The sequence below is a fragment of the Cervus elaphus genome, chromosome 14 (genome assembly GCF_910594005.1).
Source record: "Cervus elaphus chromosome 14, mCerEla1.1, whole genome shotgun sequence".
NCBI lineage: Eukaryota > Metazoa > Chordata > Mammalia > Artiodactyla > Cervidae > Cervus > Cervus elaphus.
In genome coordinates this window covers 47,187,872-47,212,984 of record NC_057828.1, presented here as the reverse complement: position 1 = coordinate 47,212,984, position 25,113 = coordinate 47,187,872, and the positions used below count along the sequence as shown (strand labels likewise).

The window sequence follows — 25,113 nt, the reverse complement described above, 5'->3', positions numbered from 1 at the left end:
ACCAACAAGTAAGCAGACTAATAAATACAATCATTGCAACTCTGAAGAAATAAGAATAACCACAGGGGACCTTATCCTTGGACCTGATTAACCAAGGATAATCAAAGAAAGCCTCCTGGAGGATGTGGCATTCAGCCCGAGACTTAAAAAGGAAGAGAAGAGATGAAATAGCAGGTGCAAAGGTCCTGGGGCAGGAAAAAGTTGGACCTGTTCAAAGGCTAGAATTCAGCTGAGACCTAAAGGAAGAGAAGAGGAGACGAAGTAGCAGGTGCAAAGGTCCTGAGGGTAGAAAAGAGTTGGACCTATTCAAAGATTGGAATTCAGCCTGAGACCTAAGGGAAGAGAAGAGCAGATGAAGTAGCAGGTGCAAAGGTCCTGGGTCAGGAAGGAGTTGGAATACTGGAAGGAATGGGGCAAGAGTTGCATTGGATGAATTTGGTGAGAATGGCAGGGGCTTTCAGGGTATTCAGCAAGAGATGACATGATGTGCTCCACGTTTTTTAAGAAGCCCATTTTCACTGCCATGTGGAAACTAGATTGTGGGAGCTTCTAACAAGCTCTTGACCTGCCATGTGAACCTTTTCGTGTCTCTGAGAAGCTATCCCCAGGAATGGCCACCATATTGAGGGGCTTTACCCAAGCAGGAATGACAGAAACCCTGGAAATAAGCATCTTGCAACCTTTAGTGTTCATGATAGTTGAGAAGGATAGCAGTAGGTGTGTTTTCTGATCTTTAGTTTGCGAGACTTCAAAAGACATTGAAGAGCCTATGATTCCAACATGTGCATCTCAAAAGGCGAGATCAGTTCAGAAAAAATTGAAAATTCCAGCTATGTGATTACAAATGACTTTCTTTCTAATGAGAGGGACATGGGCTGTGGCTACAGTTATCATTCCACAGCGGAGCTGAGATTTTTAAGGGACAGGTACCTAAAAGGAACGGTGACTTAACCGTGACCTAACTAAAATACAAGAGACTGATATGACCTCTGAGAATAATCTCAGGAATGCAAAGCACAATAGAAAGGGAAACTTAAAAACAATGAGCAAAATCTACTACAATATTGTAAAGTAATTAACCTCCAACTAATAAAAATAAATGAAAAAAATAAAAACAATGAGGACAGCCATTTGCAGCAACATGGATGGGCCTAGAGATCATTAAACTAAGTGAAGTAAGTCAGACAGAGAAAGATAAATACCATGTGATACCACACATGTGGAACCTAAAATATGCCGCAGATGAACATCTCTATGAAACAGAAACAGACTCACAGACACAGAGAACAGACTTGTGTTTGCAAAAAGGAAGAGGGAGTGAGGGAGGGAAGGATCAGAAGTTTGGAGTTAGCAGAGGTAAATTACTATATGTAGGATGGATAAACAACAAGGTCCTACTGTATAGCTCAGGGACCTATAGTCAATGTCCTGTGATAAATAATAGAAAAGAATATAAAAAAGGATATATACGTGTTACTGAGTCACTTTGTTGTACAGCAGAAATTACAACATTGTAATCAACTACACTTCAAGTAAAAAAATAAAAACAAATAAGGGGCTTCCCTGAGGTCCAGTGGTTAAGAATCCTCTTTCCAATGCAGGGGACACACGCTCCATTCCTGGCTGGGAAACTAAGATCCCACACGCTGCAGGGCAACTCACCTGCATACCAGTCCTGAGCCTGCGCTCTGCAACAAGAGAAGCCCATGCACTGCAACTAGAGATAAAAGCCCATGCTCTGCAACAAAGACTCAGCACAGCCAAAACTTAAATAACAATAATAATAACAAAATAATTTAAAAATAAAAACAGAGGGCAAGACTCCTGGAAAGTGCAGCTGATAGTAAAGGTGCAGTGTGGCTGGCAACCAGGGAAGTGGAATTCGTCACTTCCTGTATTGTCTCTGTATTTTCGTCCAGGGGGAAATCTTTAGCCCAAGAAAGAGGAAACCTGCTGGACACGGAGGACAACCAGGACAGAACTCTGGGAGGGCAGGGGTTCTTGCTTTCTTTGTCATCTGCACTATCCCCTGGGCCCAGGTTGTTGTTCAGTCACTAAGTTGTGTGCAACTCTGTGACCACATGGACTACAGCACACCAGTCTCCTCTGTCCTCTGCTATGTCCCAGAGTTTGCTCGAATTCTTGTTCACTGAGTTGGTGACGCTGTTTACATTCGTTGAGTGAATGAAGCATGCACACAGGCAGGCATCAATGAATGAATGACACAAGGGTTATGGTGTTGCTGTGGTAAAGATATATGCAAACTATCCAGGCTGGGGTCACAGACTCTTCCTGAAGGAGGACTTTGTCCCTTTCTTTGGTTTCCCAACATCTGTTTGGCGGCCTCTGTGTAGGTGGGAGTGTTGCTGGGAGGCAGCCTCATCCACCTATTCAGCAGGTGAGGGGATGAGAGATTCTGTTTCTGGCTAGGGCACAGATCTGAGACCTGCACTTGGCTTATCATGTGCAGTTGTGGAAGCAACAGGGACTGCTGAGAGATTTTGCCAGCCAAGATTCTGCAGGGTGGCCTCATTAGAACACAGTATCGATGGGCAGGCATGGCACAGGCGCTGTCCCCTGCTTCCCTATAGCCAGCACCCCCACCCCATCCTTGCCTACTTTGTCGTTCTTTCTTTTACACTTTTTACCTTGAAATAAGTATGTTTGTTGTTCTTTAGTTGTTCAGTCAAGTCCAACTTTTTTGCAGCCCCATGGACTATACCCCCCTCCCCACTCCCAGACTCCTCCGCCCATGGGATTTCTCAAGCAAGAATACTGGAGTGGGTTGCCATTTCTTACTCTAGAGGATCTTCCTAACCCAGGGATTGAACCTGCATCTTTTGCATTGGGAGGTGGATTCTTTACCACTGAGCCACCATAGAAGCTATGTAAAGACGTGAGGACAGATTATTCTAGGTGCGATGTGGCAGCAGCTAGGGGCTCTGGGCAGGCGTCCAGTGGAGAAGCAGGAGAAAATCATGCTGAGAGGAGGGAAAGAGCAGTCCAGGGAGAGACCCAGATGGCATGTGCAAAGGTCCTGTGGTAGAAAGAGGTTAGTCTGCCTAGAGAGCCAAAATAAGACCAGAGTGGTGGACAGTTGTGATCACAGAGGAATGACCCAGCCAAGGGCATTGAAGAGGCAGGAAGGGCAGATCACTTTTGAATTTTATTCTAGATCCCCTGGGAAGTCATCAGAGAGTTTTAAGTAAGACAATGAGAGGAGGCTCGAGCAATAGCTCAGGTGAGAAAGTCTGATGACTTGTACCTGAGTAGTGGCAGTGGAGACAGAGACAGGATGCCTTTGAGAAATCTTGGAGATCAAATTGGTAAGCTTTGCTGCTCAATTTGACAAAGGGTTGGGGTACAAGGGGGAAGGAAGTAAGCAGCAGGACCCCCAGGTTTCTGTCTGAGCAGCTAGGGAAGGGATGCTGCTCACTGAGAAAGAAGCAGGTGGAAACAGGCGGCCTTAGGGAAGAGGTTGGATATCTGAGGGGAGCAGTTAAAGGACTGATTGGAGATGCGGGTCTGGGGTGCATCTGGATCAGATGTCAAGGCCATTGGTATAAGTCTGGAGAACATGAGCCACAAACCATGGTTAAGGTCTTGGGGATGAGGGAGACAGAAGAACTCTAAGAGTGGTTAGAGAAGAGAGCCCAGGACCCAGCTCTGGGGACCCCACTATTTTAGAGAGTAGGTGGAAGTGTCTTCAGTGAAGGAACCACAGGGGTAGTTGAAACAGTGAATGTCTTAGGGTGAGGGCTGGGTGTAGTGGCAGTGGTGCTGGTTGTCCTGGAGAAATGGGTAGGATGCCTCTAAATATTTGAGGAGTGACCACACATAAGGGTATAGACTCCAATTGCAGTATGATCTTTGGCTTAACCTAATGAAAAGTTGCCCATATCCAGAGCTGTGCAGAGATGGCCAAAAGGATCTAGAGGGAATTCATTTGCAGCTGGGCACTTGGAGATAATCTTCTAATCTGAATTTTATGATTCTAGTTCTAGAGTAGATCTGCACCAAGGGAAAAAGGAAGACTGCTTGATTTCAAAGTTAGTCTTTTTAATAAAATGTAAGCCATTAGGATTTCCCTCATGGTCCAGTGAGTAAAAATCCACTTGTCAATGCAGGGGACACGGGGTTGACCCTCGGTCCAGGAACATTCCACAGGCCGTGGGGCAACTAAGCCCACGTCCCACAACTACTGAGCCCACGTGCTCTAAAGCCCACGCTCTGCAACAAGAGAAGCCGCTGCAGCGAGAAGTCCAAGCACCACAACAAAGAGTAGCCCCCACTTGCCGCAACTAGAGAAAGACCCAATGTAGCCAAAAATAAATAAATGAGAAAAAATGTAAATCACTAGGTCATTTGACACACATTTGGTGAGTTCCTCTCAGCGTGCCAAGCTCTGGAACACCGTGGTTAGTGCCAGGGGCAGAGCTGCCCTGCCCTCAGGGACTGTGGGGATGGACACTTTTAGATCTCGGTAAATGTGCGTATTTATCTTTTATCCAGAAAGTGCAAGTCAGGGACCATGTCCACATTTTCCTGTTGGTCCCTGAAGCGTAGCAAGAGATCATGAATTCGTTTTACAACTGATTTAACAACTCTTGACACATTCAACCAAGAGGTGAAACACAAGTCTCCAGCATTTAGAAAAGTATTAATTTTGGAAAGTTGAGTGGATGAGGAACTGTTCCACATGCTCACCAGTAACATGTCCTCTTTTACCAAAAGAAAAAACCATAGATTGGCCACTAGGATAACCCACAATGGCGAAGCTCGTCAGATTGGACATGTCAGTACTGAGTTGTTTACTGTACACACACTTCATCTTTTCCTCCTGGACCCTTCCTGAAAGCCATGTCTGTGCCAAAAGAAACAGTGTAAACAAAACCAAAGGTGTGTGATGCAGGTAGCAGTTCATACTGTTTGCACTTTTCTCTAAAGGCCTGGCTCCTATACCCTCATTATATTTTTCCTCCCTTAGAAAGTGCCAGACATTTGTTATCAGCCTGTGTTATTCCTTCACAGGAATATTGTGAGAGGACAGTATTGACAGAGGACACTGAATGAACAGGAAGTGGAGTGGGAGAAGGGCTTGAAGAGGGAGACTTCGGAGGGTGGAGAATGTCAGGTGGGAACAGAAACCCAGCCAGCTAAACGGATCTATCTGCCATCTTTTCATGGCAAATAGAAGGGGGAAACTGTGGAAGCAATGACAGGTTGTATTTTCTTGGGCTTCAAAATCACAGCAGACAATAACTGCAGCCGTGAAATTAGAAGATGCTGGCATGGCAACCCACTCCAGTATTCTTGCCTGGAGAATTCCATGGACAGAGGAGCTTGGTGGGCTACAGTTCATGGGGTCACAAAGAGTCAGACACAGAGACTGAGTGTCAGACACCGAGTCAGACTGAGCGACTAACACTTTGCTTCTTGGAAGGAAAGCTACAATAAACCTAGACAGAGTATTAAAAAGCAGAGTACATCACTTTGCTGACAAAAGTCCATGTAGTCAAAGATATGGTTTTTCAAGTAGTAATGTATGGATGTGACAGTTGGACCATAAAGAAGGCTGAGCGTCAAAGAATTTATGTTTTTGAGCTGTGGTGCTTGAGAAGACTCTTGAGAGTCCCCTGGACTGTAAGGAGATCAAACCAGTCAATCCTAAAGGAAATCAACCCTGAATATTCATTGGAAGAACTGATGCTGAAGCTGAAGCTCCAATACTTCAGCCACGTGACATGAAGACCTGACTCATTAAAAGACCCTGATGCTGGGAAAGATTGACGGTAGGAGGAGAAGAGGGGCGACAGAGGATGAGATGATTGGATGGCACCACCGACTCAATGGACATGAATTTGAGCAAACTCTGGGCAATAGTAGAGGACAGAGGAGTCTGGCATGCTGCAGTCCATGGGTTTGCAAGGAGCTGGACATGACTTAGCAACTGGACAACAACAACAAATGGGTCAGAGAGGGAGGCTGGGGGCAAGATGAGGGGAAAACAGATTGAAAGGAAAAGCTGAACAGGCAGGGGTGGTGAAAAATGGATAGGCTGTCAATAGAGCAGCAGCTAAAGGTGATTCTCACCAGGGCCTCTCCTTTGAAATAGATCTGCTCCTCTGTTCTGCTGTTGTTGTGCGTTCTCATACCGTGAGGGTCAAAGGTCAAATTCCAGAGGTGGGTTGGGTAGTCTTTTGGTCTGAGCTTTTGCCACACTTGATGAAAAGGTGGGGCAGGTTGGTGGACACCTATTATGGAGGACAGGTACTTCCTCCAAGAAAAATCTAGTAGGGGAGATGTGATGCATTCATGATAAAGAAAGAAGGGAGGTGTCCTGATAAAAAATAACACCTACTTTTAATAGGGTGGTGAGATGCTGGGGATGAAGCTGAGCTTGCAGAGAGATGGGGGAGGATGTATCCAGCAGAAAGTGAAAGTGAAAGTTGCGTCCGACTCTTGCGACCGCCATGGACTATTCAGTCCATGGAATTCTCCAGGCCAGAATACTGGAGTGGGTAGCCTTTCCCTTCTCCAGGGTATCTCCTCAACCCAGGGACTGAACCCAGGTCTCCAGCATTGCAGGCGTCTTCTTTACCAACTGAGCTATCAGGGGCATCCAGCAGAGAAGGCAGAAGGCAGCAAATTCAGAGCCATGAAGTGAGACAGAGCAGAACAGAGCAGGAGCTGCAGCAGGTATACTTGAGCTTTTTTTTCCCCCTCAGTACATTGAGAAACCATAAAAGGATCTTTAAAAAGAAGGTAACATGATCTGATTTTTGCTTGCAGAGGTTGCCCTGGCTGTAGGGTAGAGAATATATTGGACTGTTAAGCATAATCTATGGGTGCTCAGTCAACACTGGCTTGCGGATGAGAGTAGGGCATGGGGCATGTAGGGGAGGGAAAAGTCGTCCTCTATCCTTTAGTTTCTGTGACTAGAGTGTGTGAATTAAATTGATAAAAGACAGACTCATAGGGAAGATAATTGAAAGCCCAAAAAAATGGCTAGACTTGGGGGCTTATATACCACTTTAACAAAGGGCAGCATGGCAAATAGAGGAGGAAAAGGTGGGAGTAGTGACAGATTTCGTCATCTTGGGCTTTAAAATCACTGCGGATGGTGACTGCAGCCATGAAATCAGAAGATGTTTGCTTCTTAGCAGGAAAGCTGTGACAAACCTAGACAGTGTGTTGAAAAATAGACATTACCCTACCAACAGAGGTCTGTATTGTCAAGGCTATGCTGAAGTTGAAATGCCAGTATTTTGGTCATCTGATGCAAGCAGCTGACTCATTGGAAAAGTCCCTGATGCTGGGAAAGATTGAGGGCAGAAGAAGAAGAGGGCGCCAGAGGATGAGATGACTGGATGGCATCACCAATGCAATGGACGTGAACTTAGGCAAACTTCAGGAGATGGTGAAGGACAGAGAGGCCTGGCATGCTGCAGTCCATGGGGTCACAAAGAGTTGGACACAGCTGGGCGACTGAACAACAGCAATAATATATAGTGGAGAAGTACCAAGACAAAGGAACCCCAGTTTCTTATAGGGCCAGTAAATTACAGAGAGGTAAATATATGGGGGCGTCCATTGTGGCTCAGTGGTAAAGAATCCACCTGCCAATGTAGGAGACATGGGTTCAATCCCTGGTCTGGAAAGATCCCCTGGAGAAGGAAGTGGCAATCCACTCCAGTATTCTAGGAGAATCCCATGGACATAGGAGCCTGGAGAGCCACAGTACATGGGGTCGCATAGAGTCGGACACAACTAAGCAACAACAAATACATGGGTAGAGCTAGTGGCAGGTAAAGTTCATTTAGTAAGGCCTGTTTGTGCAGACTCAGTTCAGTACTATCTCTATCTCCGGTGATAAGGGTTGGTCTAGCATGGGAGAAGGGTAGGGGACAACCTGGCAAGGGGAGTTTATGCCTTGCTTTTAGGCAAATAGTGAGAGCACAGAGAGCCCTTCCTGTGGCTACTTTTTTTCAGTTGCCTTCAGCCCCAAAGAAACCTGTGCCAAAGCACCTGATTGAGGGTGGCATGTTTTGATCCCCTTTGAAGGTATGGGGATAGGATCAAGCAGACCAAGGATTAGGGGGACATCAGTTATTACAGGAAGAAGACAACAAATATAGCAGATGCAGGAGGCCCAGAGCAGGACTTTGAGAATCCTTTGGTAAAAGGAAGAGCTAGCAGATACCATGGAGCCAAGTTCAAGACCCAGGGTGTCCTTGAAGGTGGAGAGAACCTCACAGGTACCAGGCACCCAAGTAGGCAGGCCATGGAGGAGGAAAGGGCAGAAGGCACTGTGAGTCTAGATAAATAATCAGGTCCAAAGTCTCTGGAGGCTAAGATGGGCCAAGAAGAACCAATGGGTCCATGGGAGAAGTGCCAGAAGGCTGGCTGTCTGCCCTCTGTCCCCCTGGTTCATCATCTTGCCCAGGAGGGAAGGAGCTATGAAGAGCCATGTGTCCTGGAGGGTCTTGATGGAAGAAAATACAATCCTCTTAGGTCTTCTGCAGTGAAGGGCAAGATGATTCAGGGAACGGGTTTTGGGGGTTAGACAATGGTGCTCACAACTAGAACTTTTCCTATTTATCCTACAGGTGTACTTGTACAAATGCACAAAGACATATGGTCCAAGGATGTTCATTAAGGCATTATTTGTAATAGTAAATAGAATTGCTGTTGTTGTTCAACTGGCCTTGGAGCAATTAACTCAGTGCCCCACAACTACTGAGCCCATACCCTGAAACTTCTGAAGCCCACACACCTAGAGTCCAAGCTCCACAACAGGAGAAGCCACCACAATGAGAAGCCCACACACAGAAATGAAGAGTAGCCCCCACTCACTGCACCTAGAGAAATCCTGAGCACAGCAATGAAGACCCACCACAGCCCCCCAAATTAAATAAATAAATCTTAAAAAAATAATACAGAAGTCTAATGCAACACCAATGAAAAGCCCCAAAAGGATTTTTTGAGAAATTGACAAGCTTATTCTGGAGTATAGGTGGAAGAACACATGGCCAAAACTAGTTAAGACCATCTTCAAGAAACAGGGCAAGGTGGAAATTTTGTGGGTTTGTCCTTCTAAATGTCAGGACTTATTATAAATGTACAGAAGTTAAGATGTGGCGTACTGACTCAGAAAGAAACGAGCAAACTAAAGGACAAAGCTATGACAAAGCTAGATAGTGTATTAAAAAGCAGAGATATCACTTTTCTGACAAAGGTCCCTATAGTCAAAGCTATGATTTTCCAGTAGTCATGTGTGGATGTGACAGTTGGACCATAAAGAAGGCTAAGTGCTGGAGAAATGAAGCTTTTGAATTGTGGTGCTGGAGAAGACTCTTGAAAGTCTCTTGGACTACAAGGAGATCAAACTCATCAATCCTAAAGGAAATCAACCCTGAATATTCATTGGAAGGACTGATGCTGAAGCTGAAGCTCCAATACTTTGGCCACTGATGTGAAGAGCCAACTCACTGGAAAAGATCCTGATGCTGGGAAAGATCGAGGGCAGGAGAAGTGGGCAACAGAGGATGAGATGGTTGGATGGCATCATCTACTCAATGAACATGAATTTGAGCAAACTCTGAGAGATAGTGAAGGACAGGGCAGCCTGGCATGCTGCGGTCCATAGGGTCACAAAGAGTCAGACACAACTTAATGACTAAACAACAACAAAGGAACAGAGCTCAAAAATAAACCCTCAGGTTTATGAGTATTGATCATGCAATAGAGATGGCATTGTCCTGACAGGGTTTGGGCATACTACTCCAAAATTCAGCACCTCAACATATTGACTGTTTTTATTTTTATTTATTTTGGCTACACTGAGTCTTCTTTGTGGAGCACAAGGGTTTTCTCTGGTTGTGGTACATGGCTTAGTTGCTCCCGGGCATGTGGGATCTTAGTTCTTCAACCAACCAAGGATTGAAGCCATGTCCCCTGCCATGGAAGGCAAATTTCTAACCATGGACTCCAGCGAGGCCCCTGGCATATTGAATATTTTTAAATGAAAAGATTTGAGAAATGACAGGTGCCAGAAGGACTCTGACTTTCCCATGAAGCAGGTCATAAGACCCTCATGTGAGAGGTCCCCTCCCTGTACCTGGAGAAAAGGAGCCTTTTCGACGCCAATGATGAGGGATACTGAGAGGAACCTGAGAGAATAAACTTTGCTAAGCTCCCCCCCCCCCAGTTCACTACCCTGGGCTCATACTCTTTTTTTCTATTACATTTTCCCACAATTTTCCACTGTTGATCAAACTTGGCATAAAAAAACACTGAAGCTTAACTGTTTCTTCAGGTCTTCCTCTCCTTATACTGGCTCCTGTATCTCATGCAACTTGTATTTAATGAATTTGTCTGCTTTTCTCCTAAGCTTTTGTAACAGAGTCCCAGGGAGAGCACAGAAGGGTAGAAGGGATAATTTTCCTCCCTTAATAGTAGATTAGCAATAAAATATTTGATTGTATCAATTGGAACTGAGCAACTGATTGTGTATATGAAAAAAGTAAATTAGACCCTCACTTTGGGTGTTGTTGATAAGCTTCTGCTATAGCTGAGGCAACCTTTTCAATTGCATGGATTTGTATATTGGGGAAAGAAACAGGATTCCAATGTCCCTGGGGCAATGGGATTAGGGGAACCAGGAAGTGGAGGGTCTTTCAAGTTATACCCAAGTGCGTGTCAGCAGCTCTTGAGCACAAAAAGCAGAGGAAATAAACTCTGACTCTGCTAGCTGACATTGTGGCCTAAAAAATAAATTAAATGAAAACCCTGGGAGCAAATTGGGTGTTGAGATTTCTTGTGGTTTTGATCTAGTCCTCACATGAGGATACAGTAGCTTTGGTTGTTTCACAACCAAGTGAGTTTGTTTCCAACTGTAAAAATGATTTGGTGCCGGATATCAATTTTATGACCTTTCCCTGGGTGTAAGGACTGGAAAATGCTGGAGGAAAATCTCTCTGAAATACAAGTGCTCGCCCCATACCTTCCTGCCTCCAGGAGTGAGAGCTAGTGGAGAGCTAGCAAATGATTACATTATTTCTGCAATAAAGCCTGATACATCCATAATAAAAGTTAATGATTATGCACAGACTTTCAGATACTTCCAAAGAGTCTAGACTAAAAAACACTAAATCTTATGTTCACTCTTGCAAATTCCATGGCAGTAGGATTTTAAATTTGCTTCAGTAACAGCCTAAGGCTATTAGTAAACATATTTTTTCTTTTGTCATCCAAACAGCCCCACTTAGGAAAGCTCTGTCAGAACTCTCAGAATAGGTCTAGGCTGTAAACAGTGTTTCAAAACATCAAAAAGATATAGTGCATGCTCAGTTGTTTAGTCATGTCCGACTCCTTTGCAGCCTCACAGACTGTAGCCCACCAGGGTCCTCTGTCCATGGGATTCTCCAGGCAAGAATGCTGGAGTGGGTTGCCATGCCCTCCTCCAGGGGATCCATTGGCAGGCAAGTTCTTTGCCATTAGTGCCACCTGGGAAGTCGTTGTCTTTTGATGGTACCATACTGTTTTGATTCCTGTAGCTTTACAGGAAGTTTTACAATCAGGAAGTGTGAGGCCTCCAAATCTGTTCTTTTTCAAGATTTTTTTGGGCTCTTCTGAGTCCTTTGAGATTCCGGATGAATTTTGTTTTGCAAAAAACATTGTTAAAGATTTTGATAGAGATTGCATTGAATCTGTAGATGTTACTACTACTTTTTTAAAGGCTTGTCAAATGGGCATATTGAAATGGTATTTTGCTGTATTTTGTTGTTGTTGTTTATTTGGCTTCACCAAGTCTTAGTAGCAGCATGTGGGATCTAGTGCCCTGACTATGAATGGAACCTGAGCCCGCTGCATTGGGAACACAGAGTCTTAGCCACTGGACCATCATGGAAGTTCTGAATTTTGCTGTATTTTAATATGCATTTCTCTTATTACAAATAAAACTGGCTATTTGTACCTCCCCTTATCGAATTGCCTGCTATCCTTTGCCCACTTTTTCTATTAGAGTTTTACTATCACGTAAATAGAGGATGTTACAAGTAGCAACACTTCTTTTGTTACATAAAATCATCAAATACTCATTGGGCACCTTTTTAGATGAGGCCCTGAGTTGGATGTTGGGCTACAAGTTGAGGTTGGAAACAAGATCAGAATCCTTGCAATCGTGGGGCAGGAAGGTAGATAGTGTGGAAGAATTACCCAAATACATAATAACGAGTTGGGATAAGTAATACAAAGGTAAGGACCAGAGTGTGATAAAGAGGATCAAATCTAATCTAGGGTTCAGGGAAGTCTTTTCTCAGGAAGTGACGCTGTAACTATGATTTAGAAGATGAATAGGAAATAGCTAGGGCTTTCCTGGTGGTCCAGTGGTTAAGAATCCTCCCCCCAGTGCAGGAGACACAGGTTTGTTCCCTGGTCCAAGAAGATCCCACATGCTGTGGAGCAACTAGGCCTGTGTGCCACAACTACTGAGCCAGTGCTCTAGAGCCTGCAAGCAGCAACTACTGAAGCCCAAACGCCTAGAGCCTGTGGTCCACAAGAGAAGCCACTGCAGTGAGAAGCCCAAGCACTGCCAGGAGCTAGAGAACCTCACTCACTGCAAATAGAGAAAGTCCTTGCACAGCAATGAAGATCCAGCACAGCCAAAATTTAAATACTTTTTTTAAAAAAGGAACTAAGGATGGTGTGTGGAGTTGGAGAGCATTCCTGGCAAAGATTAGCAGGTGCAAAGGCCCTGAGGCCAAAGAAGCTGGTTATGTACAAGGACATGAAAGAAGGTGGTTTGAACTGAAATGTGAAGGGAAGTGGGAATCAGGCTTGGAGACTAGAGATCCAGGTTAAGGCATCTGACCATTGGTCAGAAGCGATTTCCCCTTTCTTAAGTGAAGTAAAGTGAAAATCGCTTAGTCATGTCCCACTCTTTGCAGCACCATGGACTGATTCCCCAGGCCAGACACTGGAGTGGGTAGCTGTTCCCTTCTCCAGTGGATCTTCCCAACCCAAGGATCGAACCCAGGTCTCCTGCATTGCAGACAGATTCCTTACCAGCTAAGCCACTAGGGAAGCCCAAGAATATAGATGTATCGACAACCACCTGAGGCGTAGGCTTCCATCTTGTGGTTTTGCTTTTGCTTCAGAATAGTTTTATTGGTTTGGATACACTTTTTCCACACTCAACTTTTCCTCTTCTACTTTGACACACATATTCACTCGGAGTCTTCATTGAAGTCTTCGTCACCCCATAACTCATGTATTGTCATGTTATTGTGTATGTCAGCAGGTACCTCGAGACTGGGAAGACTGAGGTTACTGCCGGTTGCCGTGGTGAGTTTCAGATTCTGCACCCTGGACACAAATTTCACAAGGTCCATCTCAAGCTGGTTTAAGGTATCGAACATATAGTCTTTGTTGGGGGAAGCCTTTTTATTTTTCTTTCCCGAAGAGGCAAGTGAACCACCCCGAAGTGTAGGAAGAGTCTGCACAGTACTCTCGTCACTGTCTCCTGGAAACTTCTGTATCACAAACAGCACAACGAGGAGAAAAAACCAGTGCAACTTGCTGCCAAGCCAGCCTCGGTCATGCTCTGGTAAATTCTGCTGAATTCGAAAGTGCCTTCCGCAGGGTACCTTCCCGGGGAGCTCTATGGTCTCATCTCTCAGACAGAAGAACACAAAAGCACAGAAGGAGGACACACACATAGACCAGAAAAAGAACCACATCACAGACCGCATGGTGAGCAGCAAGGACCAGGCGCGCTGGTCTGCCCTGGCATCTGGAGACTGAGGACCAGGCAGGGCCGGGGCCTTGGTGACGTCACAGAGGGCCCCGCCCTGGCCAGAACCCATCTGGCCATTGTGATGACTTCAGGTCAGAGAACAAGGAGGCTTGCGGGGGGTCAACTGGGAGTAGGGCTTAAAGGGAAGTGGTGACATTTCCAGCGGGCAATCCAAAAAGAGGCGGGGAGTGATGGAATGCTATCTCCTTGCCAGTGTATTCTTTCTGAACCTGGTGCTCTACTGGGAGGGTGGGTCCATCTTTTATTTTTAGTTTTCCCTTTGTTGAATCCAGACACTGTGGTGAGCAGAGCAGACCCACAGGCATGTGCCCCTGTGAAGTAGAGAGCCAAAGGGAAAGAAAGATATTAAACCAGAGTCCGCAAACGGGGAGCCACTGATGTGTTTTGTATGGCCTACACTGTTCCTACAGATGATTGTGCTCAGTCACGTCTGAACCTTTGAGACCCCACAGACTGTAGCCCACCAGGCTCCCCTGTCCATGGGATTTCCCAGGCAAGATTACTGGAGTGGGTTGCCATTTCCTTCTCCACATCTTGTGGTTTTCTTCTCCCCTCTCCACTCTGCCATTTTCTTGGATGAATTCACCTTCCATCACCCTGGTGCTTTCCTTAATAGGTTCATCCATTCAGACATTCATTTATTCCACAAATATTCACTGAGTACCTTTGATGTGCTGGCTAATCAATAAGCCAATTGCAGATACTGATAAGTTCTTAGAGGTGGATGAAGAGGGGAAAAAGTGGAGAGTCAACTGGGCGGCCGTTGTTGTAGAGCCAGTGTGGCTGGAGCTCTGGGCAGACACCATGGGGCAGAAGGAGGGATGCTGGTGCAAGCCCCTCCTCCTGCCAGGGTGGAGATGGGATCTTCTTCATGTTCAGGACAAAGGGAAGTCACAGATGATTTTCCATCAGGTTTGTGTTTGGGAAAGCAGTCTAGCTAGGTTGGGGATAATGAAGCCAGGGCAGCAATCCCAGAGGTCCTGGGAGGCCATTCAGTGGCGCAGGTGGGAGATGAATGTGTCCTAAGAAAAATGGGCTTCCCTTATGGCTCAGCTGGTGAAGAATTTGCCTGCAATGCAAGAGACCTGGGTTTGATCCCTGGGTTGGGAAGATCCCCTGGAGAAGGGAAAGACTGCCCATTCCAGTATTCTGGCTTGGAGAATTTCATGGACTGTACAGTCCATAGGGTCACAAAGAGTCAGACACGACTGAGCAACTTTCACACTAAGAAAAAGCAGTGAACACAGAATGACATGAGTGGATGACTCCAAGCTGTTCAAGAAGGTGAATTCACAAGACCCGGGGAAGGGCGAGTCAGGGAGGGCGGTGGGGGGAAGCCCAGGATGTAGACTCAGGTCCTAGAGGGTAGATCCAAAGAGGATGCCTTTTAGTGAGAAATGGAACTCTGCAAGGGTCCCACTGGCAGGGAGGACCTTGAGTTTGGTTTTGGTGAGTTAGTGCTTGGAGGCGCCTGTGCAAATAGCAAGTTGGAGGAGGCAGAGAAAGGGCAGTCTGTTGATTTGATATATTTCTAGGGGGAAAACAATAAGATCTTTAGATCCATTGAACACTGGGAATCAGAGAGGCAGAAGTGATGAGGAGGAACTGGAGTCTCCATCTTGTATCACCTGGAAAGATGGTGGTGGTGTTTGTGATAAATATTTTTACTTGTTTGCCTTCTACTTTTGTTTGGGGTAGGATTAACTTAGCTGACCATAGGAGAATAGTTTGCCTGTACATTTTAAGAACGTTAAAGTGAAATATATGTTGGTCACAGAAATTTGGGGCCATGCTAAACCAATATCCTAAAAATAAAACCCTCATTATCTCCAAGAAAAAATATTGAGTTGGCCAGAAATTTCATTTGGATTTTTTTGGCAAGATCTTATGGAAAAACCCAAACGAACTTTCTGACCAACCCAATACAAATCTTGTGCATTAACCCAGAATAATCAGAAGAACTGATTATTCATTCATCAGTTCTTCTTTTATCAAGAGAATGTGAGTTTGCTTATAATATTCCCAGACCATTGTCTCTCAAAAATCATTGAATTCCAGTAGTGATTAAAAAAAGTCCCAGATTGTAGGGGAGCGATGGACTGGGAGCTTGGGATTAGCAGGTGCAAACTATTACATATAGAATTGATAAACAACAAGGTCCTACAGTAAAACACAGGGAACTATATCCAATATCCTGTGATAAACCATAATGGAAAAGAATATAAAAAGAGTGTATATATAACTAAATCACTTTGCCGTACAGCAGAAATTAACACAGACTTGTAAATCAACTATACTTCAATTTAAAGAATGCATCCCTGACTTAAAAAAAAGAAAAGTCTCAGGTTATAAACTGACAATGTAACCTGAAAGCCGCTCAGACCTGATGAATCGCTTTTTAAGCACGCACGAAAACAACAGTTTCTCTTGTTCCCAGTGAGCTTGGAGCCACAAAAATTAATTACATCACCTGCGAAATTAGTCCTATGTTTTGCATCCAAAGGTCAGTGTTCTGACTGAGAAATGGTTTAGTGCTTTCAAACACAGGGCTGAGCACATAAATATTTATCACAAGAGGACAGGAACTCACTGTACACGCGTGTTTGCCTTATCAAGCAGCTACCTGGGGCAACGAGTAAGTCTGTCTGCTTCCTGTCCCAATTTCTTTTGCCCAAGACCTTGGGCAATTGTTTATTGGACAGAGTGTTCTGTCCCATTTCTCTTCTGGGAATAAAGGCATAGAGTGCTAAACAAACACACCTCCTGGTCTACCAATACCTGATTTCTGGAGAGGAGAGGGTTCTAGGTGTTTGCTAGAAAAATCAAACAACACTTTGAAAGAGAAAACTGTTGGCTACACCCAGCAGAGAACAGAAAGCATGCATTTCCCCATTCCTGATTTGCTTGTTTTCATTACGGTTTTGAATGCTTTCCATGGACTTTATGGAATGTTCAAGCTTTTGATAGTGAAGATGATGTAACAGAGATACGGGCAAGCAACAGTTCCTGATCGTGATTTGTGGTAAATGCACAGCCTTGTATTTTATTAGTTTTCTATGTTCATAAGATGAAAATGTTAAAGAAACATTGGCCAAGTCAGCTTGAATCTGGCTACATATTTGTTTTGGCCACTCTGAGCTTTCATTTCACAAGTTCTCATACAAACCAGCCGAGGCCATTGTTACATAAGAAAGTTCAGCTGGACTGGGTGCCAACAAGTCAATTCAGCATTTCTCTGTCTCCTCACGGTGGTCTCAAGGAATGGCTTCGTGAATCTTCCGGCTTTAACTAAATAAACTCATATGCAGGGAAACTCTGACAACAAGTTAGTTTTCAAGTGTTTGTTTCCATATCCTCCAAGATTCTGGTTCTCACTAATGGATCAGTAGACACCCGGTGTAGATTTATCATAATCAATTTCAAGTCTATTAGTCTCTTCCACCTGCTGACCTACTAACTCTGAAGGTTTATTGGCAACTCCAGATTGTTGTATTTTAATTTTCATTTAATTTTGCACATATTTTAATTTGCATTAAATTCAACAGGCCATTTATATCTCTTTCTGAATTGCCTGTGGAGTTTTGATATTAGCTGTGTAAAGGATAGGGCTTCCCTGGTATCTCAGACTGTGGAGAATCTGCCTGCAATGCAGGAGACCTGGGTCAGGAAGATCCCCTGGAGAAGGGAATGGCTACCCATGCCAGTATTCTCACCTGGAGAATTCCATGAACAGAGAAGCCTGGCAGGCTACAGTCCATGAGGTGCAAAGAGTCGGACATGACTGAGCAACTAACACACACCTATAAAGGATATTTTGGAAGAAAAGCTATAACAAACCTAGAAAACATAATAAAAAGCAGAGACATCACTTAGCTGACAAAGGTCCATGTAATCAGAGATATGGTTTTTCTAGTAGTCATGTATGGATGTGAGAGTTGGACCATAAAGAAGCTTGAGGGCAGAAGGATTGATGCTTTCAAGACTCTTAAGAGTCCCTTGGACAGCAAGATCAAATCAATCAATCCTTAAGGAAATCAACCCTGAATATTCACTGGAAGGACTGATGCTGAAGCTAAAGTTCCAATGCTTTGACCACCTGATGCAAAGAGCCATTTTATTGGAAAAAACCCTGGTGCTGGGAAAGATTGAGGGCAGGAGGAGAAGGGAGTGACAGAGAATCAGATGGTTGGATGGTATCACCAACACAATGGATGGACATGAATTTAAGCAAACTCTGGGAAATAATGAAGGACAGGGAAGCCTGGCATGCTGTGGTCCATGGGGTTGCAAGGAGTCAGATATGGCTTACAGATTGAACAACAACAAAACGTAAAGGGTATCAACCGTATCAACATCTTTGTTACATAAAATTACTAACTATCCTTTGGGCATCTCTCTGGTCTTGGGCATTGTGGGCAGATTCTTTTGTTTGTTCTAAATGTACCCCTGCCAAGCTTCATGAGATAATCCTTCCAACTAATTTCCCAAAATTTGGTAAACAAGCTCATGTTGTTATTTAATGACTGCCTGAGGACAGGGCTTGGTCTATCTTGTGCATTTTGAGTCCTAGATGTGCCCAGACCAAGTAGGCATTTGATAAATATTTGTCTAATGGACAGAAAATCCTTCAGAAATTATTTTCTAGTTTCCCTTGATCTATCCTCTTAATAGGTGAAAGAAAAAAAAACAACTAACTTTTTTATTCTAACCCCAACAGCAATTTCCCCTCCTTGTGATTATTTTCATGGTTCTCCTTCAAGCTATTTTCTTGACACAAATAATTTAAAATGTGGACTTCCCTGGTGGGCCAATGGTTAAGACTCCATGCTCCCATGCAGGGGTCCTGGGTTCTATCCTTGGTTGGGGAACTAGATCCCGTATGCAAACACTAAGAATTAACATGCCACAACTAAAAAAAAAAAAAAAAATCTCATGTGCTGCAGCTAAGACCTGGCACAGTCAAATAAATAAAAATTTTTACAAAAATAGTTAAAAGTGTATATGATGTCCCTGACTGTACACAAAAATATGGACATATTTTCATAAAATCCTGCCTTATGTGTTTTATGGATTTTTGGCCATAGGGATCTATTAGCCAATATGTTCAATGGAATAGTCTGTTGTAACTCCCTGAAAACTGATATAATGGAGCTTATTATTCTGTAATTATCACTTGTGTTATGATGCCAAGTTTCACTGATTCATTAGCTTGTGCTTGTCCTTCCTGAAACGAGTTTTCAGGACTACACAATCCTACGCACGTGTGGCATAGGTGATGCATCACAACTGTGAATGAACTGAGGAATTCTGGGTGGCTCCCTCTTGCTCCAGAACCTCCCCCATGTCCAAGTTCAGTTGTGCCTGAGTTCCAGTCCTGTTTATCCATTCCCTGTTTATTAGGAATATCTGTGTCAGATATTACATGAGGCACCAGCAGCAGAGATTTTTGCCTGGGGCTAACGATTTCTTTTCAAAAGTAGGTTCAACCTGGGTAGATATCACATGAATCACAGATGTCTTGGTGTGAATTGATTTATGAGGTCCCTTAAGTTCACCAAGCCCGGAAGGGGTGGAGTCGAGCTTCCCACCCAGGCAGTCTGGCTTCATGTATTCCAAAAGTGTCATCCAACCACGTCATCATTTGGGGAGGATACACATTTACTGGGATGGGTCTGCCATTCCCCAAACATGTTTGGAATTACTCTCTTGGAATCTGATGAGAAGTTGTAGAGCTCGGGGGGACTTCCCTAGTGGCCCAGCGGTTAAGACTCTGCACTTCCAGTGCAGGGGGCGTGGGTTCCTTTCCTGGTTGGACAACTAGGATCCCGAAGGCCAAGCGGCATAGCCAAAAAAAAAAAAGAGAGAAATGGAAAGAATCTAATTACAGCTCTACTAGCAAGCAGATAAGATATTATAAGTGAATGGTTTCAGTTCTCCAACTCCTGTTTTCTCCTTTGTAAAACAAGGAGAACAGACCCATCTTATGAGATTCCTTTCGGCTCTACAAATCTGTGGTCCTGTCTCAACAACAGCATCTCCTTTTGTTATGAGCTTGATTTCTATATAAAATGGGGAGATATATAGACTTGCTTGGCTTATTGTGCTGAGTTGTTGGGCAGAGTATGTGAGATAAAGGCTGTGAAGACAAAATGATGAAGCGTGAGCTAGATGTAAGTTATGGTCTTGTGATGATATGTTCTCCAATCTTCAGATTACTACTTTCTCTAGCCTGCAACTCATATTTTTAAATTAATGGAATATAATTGCTTTACAGTGTAGTGTTAGTTTCTACTGTAGAGCAAAGTGAATCGGCTATATGTATATAAACTTTTTTGGATTTCCTTCTCATTCAGGTTACCACAGAGCACTGAACTATACAGTAGGTTCTCATTAGTCATGTCCGACTCTTTGCAACCCTAGGGACTATGGCCTGTCAGCCTCTTCTGTCCATGGGATTCTCCCGGCAAGATTACTGGAGTGGGTTGCTGTGTCTTCCTCTAGGGGATCTTCCCAACCAAGGGACTGAACCCGAGTCTCCTGCAGCTCTTGCATTGCAGGCAGATTCTTTACCCCTGAAGCACTGGGAAAGCCCAATTATCTATTTTATACATAATATCAATAGTGTATATATTTTGAAATTCATGAGTAAAAATGCATGATGCATCAATGTTGTGCCTATACCTTTCCAGGCTCTGGAGAATGAGCAGCCGTATGGACCCAGTGCTCAAGGAGCTTAACTTACATTCAAGTGAAAGGTGAACACAAAGATAAGACAACTGAACGCATATGTTCATCTAAGTTGAGAAGACTGCCACGGAAGTTGGCTAAAGGCTGAGCTAAAGATGCACAGCTCACCCTGCAGAGCTCTGTCTCTTGGAGGAAAGAGGTCTAGTCTGAGATCTGAAAGCTGCTACTAGAGGTTGAATTGTACCTGCCCACCCCTCAAGATCTGTCAAAGGCCCAACACCTAGTACCTGTGAAAGTCACCTTGTTTGGAAATAGGGTTGTGATAGAAACAGTTAAAATGAGGTCATACTGGAGTGGGACTTCCCTGGTGATCCAGTGGCTAGTTGGGTTTCCCAGGTGGTGCAGCAGTAAAGAATCCGCCTGCCAATGAAGGAGACACAAGAGATGCCACTTCAATCCCTGGGTTAGGAAGATCCCCTGGAGGAGGAAATGGCAATCCACTCCAGTATTCTTGCCTGGAAAGTTCCACGGACAGAGGGGCCTGGCAGGCTACAGTCTCTGGGGTTGCAAAGAGTCAGATGCAACTGAACACACAAGCTGGAGTAGAATGGGCCTTCACTCATTATGACATATCCTTAGGAAAAGAGACAATCGCAAAGGAAAGTGCCATGAGAAGATGGAGGCAGAGGACTTCCTTGATGGTCCAGTGCTTAAGAATCCACCTGCCAATGCAGGGGACACCGGTTTCACCCCTGGTCGAGGAAGATTCCACATGCTACAGGGCAACTAAGCCTGCATGCCACAACTATCAAGCCTGTGCACTCTAGGGCCAGTGCTCTGCAACATGAGAAGCCCATGCACTAGAGAAAGCACATGTGTAGCCACAAAGACCCAGCACAGTCAAAAATAAGTAAATAAAATTTTTAAAAAATGAAGATGGAGGCAGAGGCCAGAGCGATGCAGCTACAAGCCAAGGACTGCAGGTGACACGAGAAGTTGTACCAGACGAGGAAGGAGCTCCTCTTTAGGTTTCTAAAGGAATGTAACTCTGCCAACATTCTGATTTTGGACTTCTTACTTCCAGAACTCTGAGAGATGAAATTGCTGTTTTAAGTCACTCAGTTTTCAGTCATTATTTCAGCAGCTCTAAGAAACCAATACCAGTGCAAAGGAGCTAGGCACACAGAGAATGAAGGCAGAGGGTCCCAGGGCTGCAGATACAGCATTTGCAATGTCTGTAAGGAGGCAGAAACCTCAGCAAATGCAAGGAACCAAGACAAAGCTTAGGAGGTGCAGCTCTGCCAGGAACAAGTTCCACCGGGGAATTTGTCTGTACGCTTGTGATAGTGATGGGACTTATGAAGGGTGGTCAGCCGGAGAACAGCAGAACATGCCTGGTGAGAAGGGATGGAGGGAGCTGGAGCCCACAACCTCATCAGGAGGTTGGTGACCCATGGCTTGACATGGGGCAGTGAGAGGATGGTGGTGCTGGGTTCTGGAGTAAATAAGTAGACCAGGAGTGGATCAGGTTTGGGCAGGCAGAAAGGAAAGGAAACACACGTATGACTAAATTTTAGATAAATGCTTTAGTGAAATTAGTTTTCAGGCTGGTGGGTGGTGATGCTCTTCATGAGCAGGTGAAAATTGGGGAGGAAAAGGTTCAGGTGGGGTATGAACACCACAGGTTTGCTGAACTGATGTGACTTGGCTCAGTCTTTGCTTTTACTCATCAGACTTGGCATCAGGTGACTTGGCCGATTCCAAAATTCAAGTCCCCTTGTCCTCCTCAAAAGGGTTGCAGGAATCCCTGTAGCAGATATCAGGAGAGCCTCTTGCCTCCAAAAGGAGTTTCAATGACGTCGTTCCAAAGGGCGTGATCATTTGACTAATCCTTGCGCTTTGAAGAGGAAACACCCTTGGAATACGTAAGTTCTGGTGTCTTTGTAAAAACAGTAGATCTCATTTCTTCAAAGCCAGACCTCCTTGAGTCCAGATGTAGAAAGATCGTGTCAGAGCACGTCGTAAAGATGCCTCACTACATTATCAAAGACTGCTTAAAAATAAATAATAAATGTATTTTCCCATTCTCATTTAATGAGGACCTTTTTAAGTTAACCATGAGCTAAGAGTCTCATGATTGAAGCAACTTGTAACTAAAAGTTCGTAACCATCATGCCAATGGCATTTTCAGCTTGTGACTCGGTTTTTCTCGGACTTTGGATGATGCTTATGATCATAGAAAAACAGACTAGCTTTTGTGGTGGTTATTTTTATATGAAATGCTCTGTACTATAAGGCTGGGGAAAATGACTATAAATACAGTGTTTGGGATGGCAATCAAAGGGCAGAGGTAACAACATTGTAAATTACCTATATGTCAATAAAAAATTAAAATAAAATAAATAACCATTAAAGACATACTGTACAGAACATAGAACTATATGTAATATTTTGTAATAATCTATAAGGAAAAAGAATCTGAAAACAAATGTATATATAATAAATATGTAAAAAACTAAATCACTTTTCTGTACGCCTGAAACTGACACAACATTATAAATCAACTATACTTCAATTGAAAATAAAATAAATAATCAACAAGGACCTACTATATAGTACAGAGAATTATATTCAATACTTGGTAGTAATCTCTAAAGGAAAGGAATCTCAAAAAGAATATATATATATACATATATATGTATATATGTATGAAAGTCGCTCAGTTTTGTCCGACTCTTTGAGACCCCCAGAATACTGGAGTATTCTGGAAAGAAAAAGAGCCTTTCTCTTCTCCAGGAGATCTTCCCAACCCAGGGATTGAACCCAGGTCTCCTGCATCACAGGCAGATTCTTTACCAGCTGAGCCACAAGGGAAGCCCATATATATGTATATATACCTAAAACTGAGTTACTTTGCCGTACACCTGAAACTAACACAACATTGTAAGTCAACTAGACTTTCATAAAAATAATTTTTAAAGGTAGAAGCAGCCAGTTCAAACATAGAGCTTTATTATTACTGTTGTTATTATGTAGCCACACCTCATGACTTGTGGAATCTCAGCTCCCCGACCAGAGACTGAACCAGGCCACAGCAGTGAAAGCTTGGAATCCTAACCACTCGGCCTCCAGAAGCTCCCAATACAGTCTAAAACCACATGAACAGTCATGTCTGGTCCAAGGTCCCCTTTTCTTCTGGCTTTCCCTGGGTGATGTCATCAGCCCAGGGGCTTTATTTATTATCCACATAGCCTGATGACCCCTCAATTGTGTAGTCAGAGCCTGGTCCCTCTCAAAAGCTTCAGGCTGGGTCCCCCCAACTCCTGCTAGGTCCCCACAGCCAAAGACTCTGGAATCAGACATGCCCCAACAGAACTCTCAGCTTCCCACACACACCTGCTCCTCCTGAGTCCTTCCTGAGAATAACCAACACCACCTCCCCACTGGGGAAGCATCAGACTGCAGGTGTTTTGCTCCTGGTCTCCCCAGCACCCGCCCCATGCCCATCACCCTGGCCCAGGCTACCTTCGTCAGTCACCTGCCTCATCGCCAAACCGCCTGCCTTCGGATCTGTTGTCTACACCACAGCCAGGATCATCTTTCAAGAACGCAAGTCTATTTATTCATGTCACATCCCTTCAAAGAAGGAAAACAGTCCTTCGATGTTTCCCCATTTATTACTACAAAGGTGAAGCCCTTAACTTGACATCCTGTTCTAAGTGAGGGGTCCTCTTCATCCTTCTGGGAACACTTCATCTTTCAGTCCTTCCTCCCGAGAATACTTCCAATACTTCCTCTTTCAGTCCTCCCTGACCTGGCTGAGTGGATATGGTGCCAGGTCACTCCTCTTTAGGGCACACATTTTACAATGCACCGAGATGGCTGGCTTACGATGTGACATTTACCCACACATTCAGATGCATGGAAATGTCTGTTTCCCTAGTCCTTACCTGTCAAGATCACCTGTGAGCCTCTATCCTGTCAGCAAGTGGGAAGGTCAATGTGGTTCATTCTTGGAGCTCCTGCACCTCTCTCCATCCCAGCCCAGTGCCCTAGGCAGATGAAATGTCAGCAGCAGTCCCTCCCATCCAAGGGCCACACCTGGTAACTTAGGACACCCTCATCTAGCCCACTGTCATTCCTGGACATGAGTGTCGTGGCCCAGACAGGTGTCTTGGTGCCAAAGCTGCCCCCAGGAGTAGGCACAGGGCCACTCTTCATGGAGTTGTTCTCCATCCACTTACCAGTCTCAGGGACTCCTTCCAACCAGGGGCAGCCACCTCTCTCTCCACAAGGAATTTAGGTTTTTCCAGAACACAAGGAAGAGGTGGCTTCCAAATAACTTGTGTTCATCTGCCCTACCCCCAACCCTAGGGGGACTCTCGGGAAGGGAGAGGGGAGAATAGAGGGAACTCACCACAAATTGGTACCCATGGATCATCCTGGATTGCATCCCTTCGCTCAGCAGTGACTCTAAGACGGCCATGTCCCTCTCATGGAATTGCCCCACCCAGTGGCTAGTCATCAGGGGAAGACCAGAGGAAGGTGTGGGGAATCAGAGGCCTGGAGACACCACAGTGGTTTTGTAAATGGGGCAACCACTTCAG

General features: G+C 44.5%; 1 protein-coding gene across 1 annotated transcript; it reads right to left on the bottom strand.

Annotated features, from left to right (window-relative positions):
• Positions 1-13,143: 13,143 nt before the first annotated feature.
• On the bottom strand, positions 13,144-13,873 carry LOC122707807 (protein FAM209A-like). The gene has a single exon (XM_043923690.1). It carries the CDS (start codon positions 13,866-13,868, stop codon positions 13,230-13,232), a length of 639 nt encoding a protein of 212 aa, XP_043779625.1. The 5' UTR covers positions 13,869-13,873; the 3' UTR covers positions 13,144-13,229.
• Positions 13,874-25,113: the final 11,240 nt, after the last annotated feature.

Bases quoted from the DNA above. Each gene is read 5' to 3' on its own strand.
- LOC122707807 (XM_043923690.1), bottom strand. From the start codon at position 13,868: ATGGGTTCTGGCCAGGGCGGGGCCCTCTGTGACGTCACCAAGGCCCCG.